Genomic DNA, 20054 nt, shown 5'->3' with positions numbered 1-20054 from the left:
AGGAAGGAAGGAAGGAAGGAGGGCGGGAAGGAGGAAAAATTCAGGCTTGTACTTCTATTTCCCTATGATCAGTTAGTGATTAATCTATTCTTGCAAATGTATGGTAATTTCGGGGTATGTCTACTATTGCTTTTAAGATTTCTAGATAGATAATATATAATACTGTTAAATTACCGTTTGGTGCCAAGAATTGATCCCCCTTGGCCAGTCCAACCTCCAACATCTCCCCACTTGATTTCTTTAATCTGTAAATCAGAATCACAAAAAAAGATGTGCTGATTAAATTATGTTTATATTGCGGACATAACTGAAGATGTATGTGTTTCTGCAATGGATGACAAAAATCCAATTTAACCATGGAAGCTACACCACTTGAGCCAAAGGTATCATGAAGTGCAGTGCATATAAATTATGATGCATTTAACATAATTTGTCTCAAAAACAACTCTTAAATGTTCCTGGTACAACTATATATGCAATTTCCAAACTCCTCTGTCCAAATATCTTTTTTTTTTTAAAGAAAAAGTTAACTCGGTGACAGCTTAAGCAAGGCATGAGAGGAGGTTGTAAAGCCGCTTAGTTTTATAGGATTCTAAACCAAACAGTAGCTTTTAATTAAATTGGCACAAGTGGAAAAGCTAAGACATCCAGATCAATTGCACAAAAGCTTATATGCCTTTATTCTTAAAATCAGAGCAAATGGGAGACAAATCAGGCAATCTAGTGAGAGATTTGCCACCTGTTTGGGTGATTTTTAAGTGGTTTGGTTAAGAACAAATCATACTTGATTGACTTATATACATGTGTGTTTGATTAGACGGTTCCTTAGGTTTTATAATGGAGTTTTTATTGTTTTATTATTTAATATTTGACTTTTTTGTCAATGTATCATTTATTGTTACAACAACTGAGTCCAACGGGATTGGGCAGCACAGAAGTCAAATAAATTAAATACCAACAGAAATGCTTTTCAGATTAGCTGGAATGAAGTAACTAGATTCTTTTAGGTTTCCTGATTATTTATTTTATTTTATTTTATTTTATTTTATTTTATTTTATTTTATTTTATTTATTTATTTATTCATTCATTCATTCATTCATTCATTCATTCATTCATTCATTCATTCGATTTTTATGCCGCCCTTCTCCTTAGACTCAGGGCGGCTTACAGCATGTTAGCAATAGCACTTTTTTAACAGAACCAGCATATTGCCCCCACAATCCGGGTCCTCATTTTACCCACCTTGGAAGGATGGAAGGCTGAGTCAACCTTGAGCCGGTGATGAAATTTGAACCGCTGACCTTCAGATCTACAAGTCAGCTTCAGTGGCCTGCAGTACAGCACTCTACCTGCTGCACCACCCCGGCTCCTTTTTTCACCATTTGTGCCCAAAAACAGACTGGGGCAGACATGAGCGTGGTGGTACAGTGGTTAGAGTGCAGTATTGCAGGCTACTTTTGATGACTGCTGGCTGCTTTCAGTTTGGCAGCTCAAATCACGCCAGGCTCAAGGTTGATTTAGCCTTCCAACCTTCTTAGATCAGTAACATTATTGGAGGCAATATATACTGACTCTGTAAACTTCTTAGAGGGGCTGTAAAACACTGCTATTGCCATCTCAAGTTCTTTGGTATTAATCCTACAGTTTCTAGCCATTATTACAATGTGATAAAGGGACAGAGAAATATTGTAATAAAACAACTAAATGATTATAATAGTTAACTTACAATCGGCTTTCTTTTAAACTGAAGCTATTTAAGGCTTTTTAAATCTGCTGGATCAGAAGTCTTAGGACTGAATCCGCCCTATGCATTTCATGTCATAAACACCTTCTCAGTGGAAAATACTAAAGCCCAACGTGACAACAGATCCTGTGATAGAATTGGCTTTTGTCTGTAGCTAGTCAGCTGGAGTTCCTATCGCCACATACTGCAATCACCCTTCACATAGCAGCTGAACAATATATACAATCTGATACCAAAGATTTCTCACCAAGCATTCACGAAGCAAATGCTTTTTCAAAAGCAAGAAAAGCCATAATATTAGAAGAGAGTTATACGAAAGCTAAATGAAAATGGGAGACATTCCTTTACATTTCATATTTTACAAAATCATTGTTCTTTTCTCAACTTGAGGTATTACAGATATTGGTCTCAAACTCTCAAAATGGCAACAGCTGTTATCATAGGCATTCAGGAGATGCTATGATGATGCCATGGTGCATTGAATCTTAATTTCCCAACCCTTGTATATTAATATCCTGAACATCTGGAGTGGAAAATGTGATAAAGGCCATAAAATATTCATCTCTAAAAAGTGTTATTATTACATTCTCTTAATAAAAATCTTAAGAATACAAGCAACAAGTTACAGTCGTGCAGTCATAAGTGGGTGATAGGAGAGTTCGCGGAGAGGGGCAGCATACAAATCTAAATAATAAATAATAAAATAAAATAAATGATGAGAAAAAACTAGCAGAAATGGTAGTGCAGACTTAGTAAATAGTTTGACAGTGTTGAGGGAATTATTTGTTTACCAGAGTGATGGCATTCAGGAAAAAACTGTTCTTGTGTCTAATTGTCTTGGTGTGCAGTCACGCTGAATATTGACAGCCCCAGAGACATTCAGTAATTAAATAGTTAACTGTGTGTGTTTCTTTAAGATCCTCCTATTATGATGTAATATCCTGCTACATTTAACTATCCTGCTACATCTAACCTCACATCCTTCTGCTAATATCCTGCTACATCTAACCTCACATCCTTCTTCTTCACGCTAAGATTCTCCATTCCTATTCTAACCTCCATCATGTAAGATGTCTTTGTTATTTTGTCCACCGGGACATGTTTATTTTTCTACTTTTATAATAAAAAAAAATCTTGTTTTTGAACAAATGACTGGACTCTCATCCATCACCTCCACGGTGGGTTAATGTTCAAACGGGCATTAATCCATTAAACCGTGACAGCTCTGTAGTGATGTTTTGAAGATAAGAGTTGAAACAATTTATGTCCAGGATGCGAGGGGTCAATAAACATTTTCACAGCCCTCTTTTTGACTCGTGCAGTATACAGGACCTCAATGGAAGGCAGGTTTGCAGCTTTTTTTTTTTTCATGATTATCCTCTGAAGTCTGTGTCAATCTTGTTGGGTTGCAGAACCAAACAGTTAAGGAGGTGCAGATGACAGACTCAATGTAGAACTGGATCAGCAGCTTCTTGGGCAGTTTTAGTATATATTACTATATATTGCTATAGGTTTTTATCTACCTTTGAACCCTGGGAAAATCTGAGGGAGAGGGTTTACCATCCAGATTTTAATGTGGCATCTGGCCAGGTGTATCTTCCTATTGAGACTATTTTCCATAAAATTATGAAGTCAGACAAAGTTAGGAAATACTGACCTGCCCTCTAGAAAAGCCTTCAAAGCCATCAGTGACAGCTAACATTTTGTGTCCTTCAGTGATGCCAAGTCTCACTGCAGAACGGACAGCAGCATTCATCCCAGCTGCTGGGGCACCCACATTCAGCACAGCGACGGTGAAAAGGCTCTGCAGAAGAACGGACAAAGTTTTTGAAATAAAGTAGAAATCTCAAGGCACGGCGGGATAACTTTAAAATTTGAAAAAGAAATGAAGTTTTTAATGTCTGAGTTTAGACATTTATGCTACCTTTGAAGAGCGTTTGGAAACTACAAATTGTGCAGAACGCAGCCACACGAGCTGTGATGGGCTTGCTCAGACATGTACATATCTCTCCAACACGCCGCAGTCTGCATTGGCTGCCAATTGGTTTCCGGACTCAATTCAAAGCTTTGGTTATGACCTATAAAGCTTTACATGGCATCGGGCCAGAATACCTATGGGACCGCCTGCTACCGAATGAATCCCAGCGACCAGTTACGTCCCACAGTGTTGGCCTTCTCCAGGTCCCGTCAACTAGATAATGTCATTTGGCGGCCCCTAGGGGAATAGCCTTCTCTGTGGGGGGGCCGGCCCTCTGGAATCAGCTCCCCCTGGAGATTCGCATTGCCCCCACCCTCCTTGCCTTCCGTAAGAGTCTTAAGACTCATTTATGCCACCAGGCTTGGAGTTATTAGATCCTTGCCCCCTGGCCAATGAATGAGTTGAGAGAAAGTAGATTGAAAAGACTGGTTTTTTATGGTTTTGATTTTTTTAAAAATTTAAAATAATTAATTGGATTAAGATGTTTTATATTGTTTTATTGTATGTTGTGAGCTGCACCGAGTCCTTGGAAAGGGACGGCATATAAGTCCAATAAATAAATAAATAAAATTTAAAAGAATTCTTTGTATAAACAATTAAAAACACTCTCCAATTTTAGAAAACCTGAGGTGTTGGATTTTTTTAAGAATCAGAGTTTCTATAATAATCCCATTAACCCTACATCCATTTCTGCTTCAAGAAGACTCTAACTATTAAAACTTTATTTTGGAAAACCAGAATAGCACAACTGATTTGAATGCCAGTGTTGATTTTAATGCAGCTAATACACACACAGGGAAAGAAATAGATTTTCTTTAAAATAAAATAAATAAATATCAAAAAGCAAGCACCATACCAGCCCTCCTAAAAGTGACTGCATCCTTTCACATGCAATCACTATATTGTGCTGGAAAACAGCCAATAACTAAACATTATAAAACAGCAAATTTTTCTTCTGTCCCCCAAAACCTTTTCCTCTGTCTTCTACTATTACAAGAATCCTTGAAATATCATTTTAGCAGATTTCAGTACAATGAAGCAGCAAACCAAATTCCATTATAATCAATGTCATTTTCATTATGGTATTATGTATATTATTGCATTTACTTGATAAGTCCATTTTAGCAATACCGTAACTTTGATTCAGTGGACTTTCTTAAGTTTGGAAAGATGTATGTATATATGTATGTATGTATGTATGTATGTATGTATGTAGTATTGATTGATTGATTGATTGATTGGATTTGTATGCCACCCATCTCTCAGGACGCCTCACAACATATACAAAGACATAATAGCATAGTAATCCAATTAATATCCATAAAAATAATCTTAAAAATAATCTTTAAAAATTCTAACTTAAAAAACTTACATTAGCATTCATTCAATAAAATCATACTAAAAACATTCATTGGTCGGGGGGAAGAGCCTGGTGACAAAGATGAGATTTTAAACTCTTTCAAAAGGCAAGGAGGGAGGGGGCAGTGCAAATCTCTGGGGGGAGCTGATTCTAGAGGGCCGGGGCCTCCATAGAGAAGGCTCTTCCCCTAGGCCCCGCCAGCCGGCATTGTTTGGTTGACAGGACCCTAAGGAGACCAAATCTGTGGGAGCTCACCAGTCGCTGGGAATTGTGCGGCAGAGGGCAGACTCGAAGATAGTCTGGTCCTATGCCATGTAGGGCTTTATAGGTCATAACCAACACTTTGAATTGTGTCCGGGAACAGATTGGTAGCCAATGCAGTCCACGAAGTGATGAAGATATATGGGCAAGTCTTGGAAGGCCCAAGACTGCTCGCGCGACTGCATTTTGGATGAGTTGAAGTTTCCGAAAACTCTTTAAAGGTAGCCCCAGGTAATTAGTCTGTCAAAACAATGTTTTGCTGGGGTGGGGGGCGTTCTTCTAAACTTTTAATGTGTTTCCTTTTCTAATATAATTGCAAACAATTAGCCAGCAACCAGTGTTCCCTCTAATTTTTTGGGGGGGTGGGCGGAAAAGTATAGTGTCTGAGCGGCAGTCCCTTCGGGACTGGGCGGCACAGAATAAATAAATAAATAAATAAATAAATAAATAATAAATAAATAAATAAATAAACAAACAAACAAACAAACAAACAAAAAACCTACCCTGTTTTACCTCAGAATTTCAAAATAAAATACTGTACTGTGTGTCTATAACAGTGAGCTCATAATAGGGCAACTCTATCAATATCAAAATGCCACTTAAATAGTTGAGCTAGTTTCAAACTAGATTTTGATTTTCTTTCTCTCTTCCTTACTCCCATTCTTTTTCTTTCCCTTTTCCTTCCTCTCTTTTTTCTATCTGTTTCTCTCTCTTCCTCTCTCTCTCCTTCCCTCTCACTCTTTCCCTCTCGGCTTCTGGGCAGGTTTGGAAAACTCTGAGTTGATGATGATTTTTAAGTGAGCGATTGCTCACTGCTCAGCTTAGAGGGAACTATGCCAGCAACCCGAAATGAGAAATAACACAAAGAAGGCAAGGACTTTATGATAGGTACCTTAGGCAGTTCGGCTTCTGGTTTTTTGTTAGACAAGAGTTTGTAGGTATTCAGGTTGTTGGTAAAACTCCTAAAAAAATTAATAATCTCATTTTATTATTCTTTTCATGTGGAATAGGCACTACAGAGATAACTTATTTTCTTGTCGATACAGATTGTTAGATTATAAGAACAGTAATCTGCCACTAGGGCAGACTGCAAGAATTATATAACATTTTGAAACCTGGCAATAGCAATTTCACATCACATGCTTTCAAAAAAGATAGCCTCTGGATATCCTTGGTGCTTGTGAGCTTCATGGTGCCAATTTGGAGATTCTTTATACGCCTTTATTTATTTACTTATTTGTTTATTTGTTTATTATTTATTTATTCAATTTTTATGCCGCCCTTCTCCTTAGACTCAGGGCGGCTTACAACAGGTTAGCAATAGCACCTCTTAACAGAGGCAGCCTATTGCCCCCTAAATCTGGGTCCTCATTTTACCCACCTCGGAAGGATGGAAGGATGAGTCAACCTTGAGCCGGTGATGAGATTTGAACCGCTGACCTAAAGATCTACAGTCAGCTTCAGTGGCCTCCGGTACAGCACTCTACCTGCTGCGCCACCCCAGCTCCTTAGAATTTACCAACACATACACATTTGGGAAAAATCCAGATTCATTAATACTGTATATTTATGCTTCAGGATCAGTGGTGGGTTGCTACCAGTTCGCACAGATTTGGGTGAACTGGTAGCAGTGGTAGGAGGCTCCGCCCACCTGCCTGGACATCATCAAAAAAGGTCCCGCATGCTCCCATTCCCAAACCGGTACCAAAATTAAGTGAAACCCACTACTGTTCAGGATATACTCCTTAAGGCAATTTCCATCACTTTAACTAGCAGCAGTCAAAAGGTCATACTGTCTCTATTATCTCCTATTTTTGGTACAATTCAAGACCTAAGATTTTATCCCATTATTGGGAAGATAAAACATTGTTGCCATGGTTACCCACAAAACAGAGGCCTTTGGCATAATTAGCCGTCGCCACACATTGGAAAGCAACCCAACAATTTCTGTCTAAAGATGAAAAAATAATAATGGCTCACCTTCCACGGAGTTCTACTGCATCTTTGAATCTTCTGTCATCCATCGCTTTCTGTACATCTTGAGTCTTGGGAATTAGGGAAAACAAAAAGGAATCATATGTAAAGTAAGGATAATAACCCTCAAAGCAAGGTCCAAGAATAGAAAGTGAGTGGGCCGTCACTGCTGTTCCACAAATGGGATTATGTAATTGAATTTTAAATTATTTCCATGGATTACAATGCAATTTTCTTATACATTTATCCTAAGTGTAAGATTCTTATAATAATCTAGACCAGTGGTTCTCAACCTTTCTAATGCTGCAACTCCTTAATACAGTTCCTCATGTTGTGTGACCCCATGTCCAATTCTCCCAACAGAGCTTTAAGCTGATTGGCAGGAAACATAGAAACATAGAAGTCTGACGGCAGAAAAAGACCTCATGGTCCATCTAGTCTGCCCTTATACTATTTTCTGTATTTTATCTTAGGATGGATATATGTTTATCCCAGGCATGTTTAAATTCAGTTACTGTGGATTTATCTACCACGTCTGCTGGAAGTTTGTTCCAAGGATCTACTACTCTTTCAGTAAAATAATATTTTCTCACGTTGCTTTTGATCTTTCCCCCAACTAATTTCAGATTGTGTCCCCTTGTTCTTGTGTTCACTTTCCTATTAAAAACACTTCCCTCCTGGACCTTATTTAACCCTTTAATATATTTAAATGTTTCGATCATGTCCCCCCTTTTCCTTCAATCCGTCAATCAACACTGATTGACAATCAATTTCATTTTGTTGTCCGCACAGGAAGGTCAGAGGGACACCCCCACTGTAAATGCCTGATTGGTTGGATTGCAAAAATATGTTCCAAGCATAGAAGCTTTATTTCCTAACACCATAGCAAATTTGTGTTTTCCCATGGTCTTAGGTGACCCTTGTGAAACGGCCATTCAACCCCCAAGGGGGTCCCCACCCCCAGATTGAGAACCAGTGATCTAGACCTATTCAACAGGCTGAACATAATATTATAGATAATCCTTGATTTTTGACCACAATTAAGCTCAACATTTCTGTTGCTCAGTCAGAGATTTATTAAGTGAATTTTGCCCCATTTTATGACCTTTTTTGCCACAGTTGTTAAGTGAATCACTGAAGTTGTTAAGCTAGGGACACGGTTGTCAACTTCCCCATTAATTTTGCTTGTCGGAAGGTCGCATATTTATGACAGTTGCCATGTGCCATGTGACCCTGGCACATTGCAACTGTCATAAATATTAAACCAGTCGCCAAGTGTCCGGATTTTGATCAAATGACCTTGGGATGATGCAACAGTTGTACATATGAAAAATATTTTATTTAGTTTATTAATGCCATTGCACCCTTGAATGATCAAATGGTTATAAATTGAGGACTATCTATAGTATAAGTGTTGTCTTGTTATCAATTTACATGGTCTTACACATGATGTCACTGTTTATTTGACTCATTTTTTGTGGACAAACTAGCCTTGGTTCAATAGTTGTGTGAAATAGGACTGATAGTTAAAATAGAAAAACAAACAAGGAAAGGTAGATTCTCTGAAACCATGTATTAATACACTACTCAAAAAAATAAAGGGAACACTTAAACAACACGATATAACTCCAAGTAAATCAAACTTCTGTGAGATCAAATTGTCCAGTTAGGAAGAAACACTGATTGACAATCAATTTCAGTTTGTTGTCAGCACTTTCGACTTTGTACAGAACAAAGTATTCAATGAGAATATTTCATTCATTCAGATTTAGGATGTGTTATTTGAATGTTCCCTTTATTTTTTTTTGAGCAGTATAAATTGCATCATAAAGGAATGCTCCTGATTCATTTTATTGTGGAAGCTCGGTGTCAGTATTCCAACTAGCATCCGAAAAAATAAATCAGAGTCCTTCTTCTAAGTTCCAATTTATTAACAGAGGCATGTTGGTTATAAACTGTAGTCAACCTGATACTAACCTTTCCTATAGTTCTCCACCCACCACCAAGGTTCATCCCTTGTCCCCACACCCACAAGTTCATCACATGGACCACTCTGGTTCTCTCAACATCCATGATCCTCCCCTGTACTTCTGGCTGGTGCTGAACAAAAGATGACCTTGAATCTCTGGGAAGAATTTATTGTGGCCAGTATATTTCCCTCCCATGCAACAACTCCTCCTCAATTCACACAGAACTATTCTATTTGTGACAGGCCAAAGTCTCTAACTCAAACTCAGACTATCAAGAATTATTTTTAGCCACTCTATAACCATGATATAATACAGTGATGGCAAACCTTTCATTCCTCGGGTGCCAAAAGAGCATGTGCACACGCTATTGTGCATGTGTGAGTTCTCACATTCATAATTCAATGCCTGGGGAGGGAGAAAACAGCTTCCCCTGTCCACCCCAGAGGCCCTCTGGAGGCTGGAAATGGCCTGTTTCCCAACTTCTGGTGGGCCCAGTAGGCTTGTGTTTCACCCTCGCCAGGCTCCAAAGGCTTCCCTGGAGTCAGGAGAGGGTAAAAACGCCCTCACCCATCCCCCGGAGGTTCCCTGGAAGCCAAAATGCCCTTCCAGAGCTTCTGTGCAAGCCAAAAATCAGCTGGCCAGCACACACATGATCTGAGCTAGGGCAACGTCTCGCGTGCCAGCAGATACGGCTCCGCGTGCCACCTGTGGCATCCGTGTCATAGGTTCGCCATCACTGATATGATACATGCTCATGAGAATGTACACATACTTTGGTATGCCAAAATAAACAGGAAGAACAAGGCCTAGGATAAACAAACTCCTATTTTATCAAAGACCTCTGGGTTATCACAATCCAACACCCAAGTTTGCTATCAAACTCCGATCAGCAATTCGGCACAGTTGCTCCTATTGTAAGACTGACTGGAGTTGATTGTCCTCAATGCTGATAAGCATTTATCTTGTGTCATTGCTAGTGCTCCAGCTGACAACAGGCTACTGGTTACTAGATTATACTAACAAATTAATGCAGCCACTTCCTTGTGGAAACTCACCATTACAACACACTCCATTAAAGGCAGGCGGACAGCCAGGTTCCCGGAGAGAGTCACAACACATGCAGGTGTTTCAGGTGTGGCTTCCAGAAGTGCAAGGACAGCCTCCACACCCATACGGCTGGCCTGCAAAAAACCCAAACATGGTTGGTTCTTTTATGGGTATTAGAACACCTGGTGGTGGGTAGTTTTGAAGCATGCCAACAGTCTCCTGTGAAATCCATCTTAAACATGATCAGTTTTATAAAAGACAGAGGGATCAATTATTATCAGCACAGAATCCAGTGGATTCTTTAAAGTCTGGGAAACTTTCAAGAGAACGAAATACAGTGGTGCTTCTACCTACTAACACCTCTAGTTAAGAGCATTTCTAGATAACAACCAGGTGTTCAAGATTTTTTCCCTTTTCTTGAGAACCATTTTCCACTTATAAACCTGGGCCTCCGAAACTGTAACCGGAAAAGGCAGGGAGAAGCATCCACGGGGCCTCTCTAGGAATCTCCTGGGAGGAAACATGGCCGGAAAAGGCGGGGAGAAGCCTCTGTGGGGCCTGTCTAGGAATCTCCTGGGAGGAAACAAGGCCGGAAAAGATGGGGAGAAGTATTGACCTGTTTTGTAGCTCATCCAGTTTCTTGATACTCTCTGTCTTACCCAATTCTAGGGATCTACTTTGATTTCCTAGGACATTGTATGAGTCTCTGTGTATACATATTAGAGTCAAGGGAAGATGGAAAAGATGATCCCAGGCTAAGAAACCCCAAATTGCATCCAACCCCTCTACTTTGGGCTCTGCCTCTACTTCTTTTCCGAGGTGACTCTAAGCTGACTTTTTTTGTGAATGAATGAACCACTTCTGTACTACTTTAGACCGGCAAATCTTGTATAATGACTAAAAAATATGAATTTTTTAATTTCCCTATGGGAGTTTTTAATATTTCCATTTCCTTTAATTCACTTTAAACTGAGCACATCTAACTTTTGTAGGGTATAACCACAGAACCTGGAAAGACTTCACATAGCTTCATTTCTCCGATGAAGACAATTTCCCCAGTTTCATATATCAAAGGATGTAGAAATTAAATATTACCTTATATTGTTTTTTTTTTTAGGGATGGGGTTTTCCTCTCTATTTTCCATTATTTTTTTAAATAACTTTTAAAAAATAATTATATATAATAATGGAGATTTTGCTATTAAGAGTCAAAATGAAGAGAGGGAGGGAAGCAGGGAAGGAAGGAAGGAAGGAAGGAAGGAAGGAAGGAAGTTTCTTACTTTGTCTAGCAACTTTATGGCTAAAGACAAATTTAGCCATAACCCTTAGGTTATGACATAAATTCAAACATTTTTCAATTAATTCCTAGGATGGAACAAGGAAGAAAAATCAAGTAATGCCACCTCAAACTGGGTTGTGGTGGATATGCATGCAATTATTCTTCAAAATTGGTTATATTCACTCACCAAAATACGATCAAAAGCAGAGGGTGTGCCTCCTCGTTGCACATGGCCCAGAATGGTCACCCGTGTGTCAAACCCTAACCGCGCCACCACAAGCTGCAAAAGAAGACCAAGGTGAACTCAAAGTACAAGATGGATTAGGAGCTCATCAACTGTGCAAGGTATTTTCCTTAAATGAGCACTGAGTAGAAGATTTAATGTGAGCCTCGGAAAATGCCTCACACAAATTCAGTTCTAATTCAGTTAGAACTGAATTTGTGAGAGTCCAGTTCTAATTCTTCCACCATCAAATTAAAATCTCTGGGACTCTTCTCTGTCCATTAGGGAATGACCTCTGTTAAGATCCCAGAAGTGGACCTTTTTGGTTGCAACAATTTGGAACAGCAATCCACTCCCTTCCACAGATCCAGTTACCCCAACTTTAATATCATTTTGGAAAGCTGTTTGCCCTATGTGTGGGGATCAGGGAACTAAAGAGAACCCATGGGATGGATGATAGGATTGTAACTGTTGATTTTATCAGTTATCTCCACATCAGAGTTCTCTAAAATGTTGATCCCTGAGGATTGATGGGCCAAATTCCTTATGTGTCCAATCACACTTGGCCAATAAAGGATTCTATTCTATTCTATTCTATTGTTTTTATTCATATTCTATTAGAATAATATTTATTAAATTATTGCATATAATAAATACCTGGGAGTTGAACAATCTGATTTTTTAAAATTTTATTTAAATGCATATATAGACACTTTCGTCCAATTTTCTTTTTAAATGTCTTTGTATTGAAATTTTGTGAAGGGGTCAATAGGTTTGGTGGGAGTGATTATGTACGTATATTACTTTTTGCTTTTTTTTTAACACACAGATTTTTAAATTTTTGCCATTATTCAGAGTTGCTACTTGAGAGACAAGTGGTGACATAAATAATGTTGTATAAAATAAGAGATAGTGATTGAAATTAAGATAAATAAACAAGCTGCCCAAACTAATTTATGTCCTTTTACAGAATTTCTGATTCGCTGTATGGCTCTAGTCCACAAATTCAGTATAAAAGTTTATTCTAAAATGTGTTGTTGATAGTTTACACGTTTGTAAAACACCAGATCAATTTTGTATAATGAGATTTTAATCAGATGTTTATTTTAAAAAAACACAAACTAGGAAACAAATTGAGAATGATATGTTTAAAACAGAAAAAAGAGTCAAATACTTTCCAGGCAGATTTTAGTGTCGCTGACAAAAATAGCATAAACAGGAGGAGTCAGCATGGAATGGCTGAAAAGGAATTATGCTGTCTTAAAAATAAGGGCAAATTGCACAATATTTTAATAACATCCTTTAAAGATGTGCATAACTAGTTGGTAAAATAAAGCTCCATTAATCTCTAGTTAAGAAAGGAGACAAAAGGATCCTACATCAATACCTCTTAAATATATTTTGAACCAAATGTAGCATTGCATTTTAAAATGTTTAAATGTTTTAAATAAGGCATGGTGACTTACTTAAGACAAAGAAAAGAGAAAGGTTATAGAACTGGGTATCTAATCTGTGCAGACAGCTTTCAAAGGGTTGGTAATTTCACTATCTGAATAAATACACATGACCATGAATCAAGAAGCCACTTGCTACTGTAAAAACTGAGTCATTATCTGTATTAATTTTTATTTTTTATCAACATTGTAGTAAAACCAAGGCTTATTCATTCATTATCCATTATCTTGATATTATAAATTTAGAAACCTCATTCAGAATGACTCATCTCACATCTTGATCATAATCTACTAAGGTTCTCCAGTGGACAGGAAGGGAAAAAATAAGGACCAAATGTCTATGAAGATTCTCAGTCGTCCAGGTCCTGGTTGTTTCAAAGATGCTTTTTCAAGAGGCAAGTAGACTTTCTTGTTTTTCTCTGAAGACGTTTCACTTCTCATCCAAGAAGCTTCTTCAGATCTGACTGGATCGTGAGGAATGGAAGGGTTATACTCCTTGCACACAACTGGCAATTTGAATTCTTTTTTTACTGAGTCGTTGAGGCCACCTGGTGGTTTCTCTATGTTGTCAGGGTCACCCGAGTAGTGCAAATGGATGTGAACCTTCTTGGAACTATTGGAAGGACTTTGTTGTAGACTGGAGAGAGATGGTGTCTTCAAAGAAACGTCTTCAAATAAAAACCAGAAACCAGAAGTCCAGTTGCCTCTTGAAAAAGCACCTTTGAGACAAGGACGAAATCTGTTTCCGGAGACTTTTTACAAAGCTGGAACTTTTTTCAATTGACTATCCCATGCAAACCATGCCTGAAACTGAAATGGGATTAAGACCTCTACCCTAAGCTTCAAATATCCTCCTTTATGGATAAAACCTCTACCAATGACAACTTTCACCAGACTGACACATAGGAGCATTTCCTGCATAACAGTCACAGGAAAACCTACACTTTTCAGCTTTATCAATATTGCCAAAATATTCTGCACAACAGATAATTTATTCAATATCCGTTATTTAGTATAACACAGGAGCTAATAACATAAAAGTGAATTTTCTACAGTACATGGTTTTTTGTCTATATGTTATTTTCAAACACAATCTTAAATGTAACTATATTTAAATAAGATTGCATTTGTCTCCTAGGTATTGCATGCTTGGGTGGAGCCAAGGACCCTGCAAGGTAGGCTGGTCTTATCGTCTTTTGGCAGATGGGTCGGAGTGGTCTCTTAAAGTATGTTGGGTGAGGTATCGTCAGTACGCGGATGATACCTAGTTGTACATCTCCACCCCATGTCCAGTCAACGAAGCAGTGAATGTGATGTACCAGTGCCTGGAGGCTGTTGGGGTCTGGATGGGTGTCAACAGACTCAAACTCAACCCTGATAAGATGGAGTGGCTGTGGGTTCTGCCTTCCAGAGACAGTTCCATCTGTCCGTCCATCACCCAGGGGGGGAAACATTGACCCACTCAGAGAGGGTCCGCAACTTGGGCATCCTCCTCGATCCACAGCTCACATTAGAGAAACATCTTTCAGATGTGGCGAGGGGGACATTTGCCCAGGTTCGCCTGGTGTATCAGCTGCGGCCCTATTTGGATCAGGAGTCACTGCTCACAGTCACTCATGCCCTCATCACCTCGAGGCTCGACTACTGTAATGCTCTCTACATGGGGCTACCTTTAAAGTGTTCGGAAACTTCAGATCGTGCAGAATGCAGCTGCGAGAGCAATCATGGGCTTCCCTAAGTATGCTTATGTCACACCAACACTCCGCAGTCTGCATTGGTTGACGATCAGTTTCCGGTCACAATTCAAAGTCTTAATTATGACCTATAAAGCCCTTCATGGCATCGGACCAGAATACCTCCGGGACCGCCTCCTGCCACACGAATCCCAGTGGGGCCAGTTAGGTCCCACAGAGTTGGCCTTCTCCGGGTCCTGTCAACTAAACAATGTCGTTTGGCGGGACCTAGAGAAAGAGCCTTCTCTGTGGCGGCCCCGGCCCTCTGGAACCAGCTCCCCCCCAGAGATCAGAATTGACCCCACCCTCCTCGCCTTTCGCAAGCTCCTTAAAACCCACCTCTGTCGTCAGGCATGGGGGAATTGAGATATTCTTTCCCCGTAGACCTATACAATTTATGCATGGTATGTTTGTGGGTATGTTTGGTTTTTAATAAGGGTTTTTTAGTCATTTTAAATATTAGATTTGTTATATGCTGTTTTTATTATTGTTGTTAGCCAGCCCGAGTCTATGGAGAGGGGCAGCATACAAATTAAATAAATAAACAAACAAACAAACAAACAAATAAAATAAATAAATGTTGGGGGGGGGGGGTGCAGAGAGGAAGAGAGAGATATGTCCAAATGTCAACCTGCTCTTTAATGTTAATCCCTTCAAACTCTGTTATTCTGAATAAATTGAGCAGGGGGTTGGACTAGAAGACCTCCAAGGTCCCTTCCAAGTGTGTTATTCTGAATGAATTGAGCAGGGGGTTCAACTAGAACACCTCCAAGGATTCTTCCAATTCTTATTCTGAATAAAACATACGCTTTCTCTTTTCTTTCTTTTCCAGTTAACCACACTAAACCACAGCAACACGTGGTCGGATACGCTAGTTTATAAATAAGTTACAGGAGAAGTCTCACACACACACACACACACACACACACATTCAGCAGAAGTCATGATGGACAGCTATGTACTTACATCCTTAACTTGTTCCGAAGTGATAGGCTTGTTGAATGAATCAATTGCTCCTTCAGACACAATTATTATATTCAACCTTTTCTTTCGGGCACGGTTCTAGGATTAAAGAAATTTAAGACAAATCAGTAAAGCTATCAAAGATGGAATAAGTAGTGGAAGGCTGAATTCTGAATACAGCTGATTGATTGACTGATTGACTGATTGATTGATTGATTGATTGATTGATTGATTGATTGATTGATTGACTGATTCACAGTCATCTTTACTATTCTGGCACAGTTGCCTTTTGGAGACTGATAATTTGAGTTGTTCTTGCACAATTTTTACCAGGGAACAGATAATCTCCTAAAGAAGCCTGAGGCATTATAAAACAAAACTGAAAATGGATTACCTCAGAAAGCCTAGAACACATGTGATCTTCCCATCCTTCCTCAGGTGGATATTCAGGGATAAATACGTAGTCTGCACCACAGGCTAAAGCACTAACAAGTGCCAGATACCTAAAACAAAGAAAGAAATTTCCAATCAGTATCTGAAGTGTACACCAGAGGTGGGTTCCTACCAGTTCTAACTGATTCTTTAGAACCGTCATGGGGCCATTTCTGTCACTGCTGGTCTGTGGGCACCACCATCTTGGATTCTGCTTCAGTGCAAGCAGAATTTTTTTATTGCTGCAGGGGTGCATGCGCCCGGCACAGCACTGAGCAAACCAGGAGCAAAATGATCCGTAACCCACCCCTGGTGTACTCTACAACATTTCACTAAAAGTGGTTTGTTTATCTTGGAGATACGTACCCACAGTGTCTTCCCATCACTTCCAGGACGAAAGTCCTCTGATGGCTACAGAAATGACAAGATAGATCAACAATCAAAACAAATAATAAGATGCTATTCAAACACCAAAAATCTTAAGTTTGGCATTAAGTAGGTGACTCCTATGCTTATTTTTTTATTCTTTCTCCTGCTCCTTCAGAAGGACTTTCCTTAATTCATGATCTAGTTGCCAGTAAAGTATACAGGTAGCGTTCAACTTATGACCACAATTTAGCCCAATATTTATGTCGTTAAGTGACACATTGGTTAAGTGAGTTTTGATCCATTTTATGATCTTTCTTGCCACAGCTGTTAAGGCAATCATTGCAGTTGTTAAGAGAATCTGGCTTCTCCATTGACTTTGCTTGTTAGGAGGTTGCAAAATTTGATCACACGACCTCAGGACATTGGAATCGTCATAAATATGAACCAGTTGCCAAGCATCTGAATTTTGATTACATGACCATGGGGATGCTGTAACACTCATAAGCGTGATAAGTCATTTTTTCAGTGCCGTTGTAACATTGAACAGTCACTAAATGAACTACCGTAGGTCAAAGATTACTTGTATAGTTACATTTTACTTTTAAAAACCCACATTTTTTTCCTCATTTCTCCATAATAATGGAGTTTAAGGACAATATATTATTTACAAATTACCCTTTACATTTGCTACTACCCATGTTTTCCCGAAAATAAGACCAGGTCTCATATTAATTTTTACTCCAAAAGATGCATTAAGATTTTTTTTTCCAGTTAGGTTTTGTTTTCGGGGAAATACAGTACCAAAATGCCTCCATCTGGGACTTATTTCGGGGATAGGGCTTATAATTACGAACAAATCCTGAAAAATCATGCTAGGGCTTATTTTCTGGTTTGATCTTATTTTTGAGAAAACATGGGGGAAGGTAAAAATTAGGTCCCACAGAGTTGGCCTTCTCCAGGTCCCGTCAACTAAACAATGCCGTTTGGCGGGACCCAGGGGAAGAGCCTTCTCTGTGGCGGCCCCAACCCTCTGGAACCAGCTCCCCCCAGAGATTAGAACTGCCCCCACCCTCCTCGCCTTTCGTAAACTCCTTAAAACCCACCTTTGCCGTCAGGCATGGGGGAATTGAAACATCTCCCCCGGGCCTATACAGTTTATGTATGGTACGTTTGTGTGTATGTTTGCTTTTAATAATGGGGTTTTTAGTGTTTCTCTTAAATTATTAAATATGTTATATATTATTTATTATTGTCCTGAGTCTACGGAGAGGGGCGGCATACAAATCTAATAAATAAATAAATAAATAAATAAATAAATAAATAAATAAATAAATAAATAAATAAATAAATAAATAAATAAATAAATAAATAAATAAATGTAATAGGTTGTTAACCAGTACATGCCATTATTATTATTATTATTATTATTATTATTATTATTATTATTATTATTTATTAGATTTGTATGCCGCCCCTTTCCGTGCACTCGGGGCGGCTCACATCACAATAAAACAATTCATAACAAATCTAATAATATACAATTTAAAATTTAAAATAGTTAAAAAAACCCATTTTTAAGCAGACATACCTACAAACATACCATACATAAATTAAATTGTATTTATTGGCAATGAAAATGGAGCTACGCACACAGATCGAGGTGACACACACGAATATCTGAGTGAGATTCGGTTTCTACACATGCACAGAAAGTGAAATCTTGTGAAAGGACACATGTGCAAAAGAGACTTCAGCGATTTTTAGTTATTTTTTGTCCCTGCGTATACGTGGAAATCACAGAAATCTCACGCAGCCGCACATCCTCTTGCGGGATTTCGCTTCCTGCGCATGTGCAAAAGACAAATCTCACTCAGACTTTCACATGCGCCTGCCGATCACCTGGAGCTGTGCATGCATAGCACTGGTAGTGGCGGTAAGTAGGAAGCCCCACCTGCACGGTATCTTTCAATTGTGGATACTACGGGAAACCAAAGAGGACATTTTCTCAAGCATATTTCTTCTTATTGACTTACCGAACTATGCAACAGACAGTGAAAGCACTAGAAAAGGTTCTTCCTTCCCCTGCCATATATTTGCATGCCACTCCTATCAAAGCACCTCTTTAACGATGTGACAAATGCCAGTGAAAGTGTTGAAAGGGCTCAGCTGCTGTGGCTAGGAATTTATGCATGCCTCCCAGGGCCCATTTTCCATCCCTCCATAGCCAGCCAAAGGTTGCAAACTTCCAAAGAGCTGCTTCCAGCTCCTTGACGGCAATAGAATTTATACAAAAGCTCAGGTTGAATGACATGCTAAGCCACGGTGTAACATCATGAAGATTAGATAATAAACTATAGTGTGATCCTGGCACGCCCAACAAAAGGGGGTGTTTGAACTGCAAGCAAGGGAGCCCCAATTTTGCACTGGGCAGAAAAGTGCTCTGGGAAGAAAAACACTTTTTCTTTCTTTAGTAGTTTTTGCTTCTGTTAAACAAAAAGGGTATTTTTCTTTAAAAAGTTTTTTTCAAGAAGACCGCATGGTCTTTATATTAAATTATATTAAATGACTTTTGGCAGATTTTAAAAACAAAAGGGGGTGTTTGAATTGCAAGCAAGGGAGCCCCAATTTTGCACTGGGCAGAAAAGTGCTCTGGGCAGAAAAATACTTTATCTTTCTTTAGTAGTTGTTCTTCTGTTAGACAAAAAGGGTATTTTCCTTTAAAAAGTTTTTTTTTAAGAAGACCGCATGGTCTTTATATTAAATGCATGATAAAATTCTCAAGGATTGTTTATGACTAATTAAATAATATCAGCATGGAAGATCTACACTCTCCCTTCCATTCTTCTTCAATGCCAAGAGAAGACACCATTTGGGAGGGGAATCCTCCCATTAAGCTTTTTAAGATTTCAATAGCAATAGCATTTAGATTTATATACCGCTTCATGGTGCTTTTACAGCCCTCTCTAAACGGTTTGTGTATATTACCCCCAACAATCTGGGTCTTCATTTTACCAACCTTGGAAGGATGGAAGGCTAAGTCAACCTTGACCCTACTGAGATTCGATCTGCCAAACTGCTGGCAGCCGGTGATCAGCAGAAGTAGCTTGCAGCACTGGACTCTAACCACTGTACCACTGAGGCTCTTTTTAAGCTTTAAAAAAGTTTGGAAGGGCATCGGCTTGATTGATAGAAATTTAATTAAAAAAACCAGTACTACCAGCTGTAGCACCTATCATGGCATCAAGTATGGAGTTCCTAAATGCCAG

At 39.0% G+C, this 20054-nt stretch overlaps 1 protein-coding gene across 9 annotated transcripts in view; it reads right to left on the bottom strand.

Moving 5' to 3' along the window:
• The window catches only part of PFKP (phosphofructokinase, platelet), a 99520-nt gene that overhangs the window by 28127 nt on the left and 51339 nt on the right, over positions 1 to 20054 (bottom strand). For all 9 annotated transcript variants that reach the window (XR_011556920.1, XR_011556921.1, XM_070729168.1 and 6 more), the window contains 9 exons: positions 16786 to 16830; positions 16382 to 16490; positions 15991 to 16086; positions 11802 to 11894; positions 10344 to 10469; positions 7325 to 7389; positions 6237 to 6306; positions 3403 to 3549; positions 175 to 245 (listed from right to left, as the gene is read on the bottom strand). Coding sequence is in view for 7 of the 9 variants with exons in the window: in XM_070729168.1 (XP_070585269.1) it covers positions 175 to 245; positions 3403 to 3549; positions 6237 to 6306; positions 7325 to 7389; positions 10344 to 10469; positions 11802 to 11894; positions 15991 to 16086; positions 16382 to 16490; positions 16786 to 16830 (822 nt within the window). In the remaining 2 variants the exon portion in view is untranslated. The remainder of the gene's footprint in view (positions 1 to 174; positions 246 to 3402; positions 3550 to 6236; positions 6307 to 7324; positions 7390 to 10343; positions 10470 to 11801; positions 11895 to 15990; positions 16087 to 16381; positions 16491 to 16785; positions 16831 to 20054) is intronic.

The sequence above is a fragment of the Erythrolamprus reginae genome, chromosome Z, assembly GCF_031021105.1.
Source record: "Erythrolamprus reginae isolate rEryReg1 chromosome Z, rEryReg1.hap1, whole genome shotgun sequence".
NCBI lineage: Eukaryota > Metazoa > Chordata > Lepidosauria > Squamata > Dipsadidae > Erythrolamprus > Erythrolamprus reginae.
Note: the sequence above shows the minus strand (reverse complement) of the source record. Positions and strands in the feature narration are given on the sequence as shown.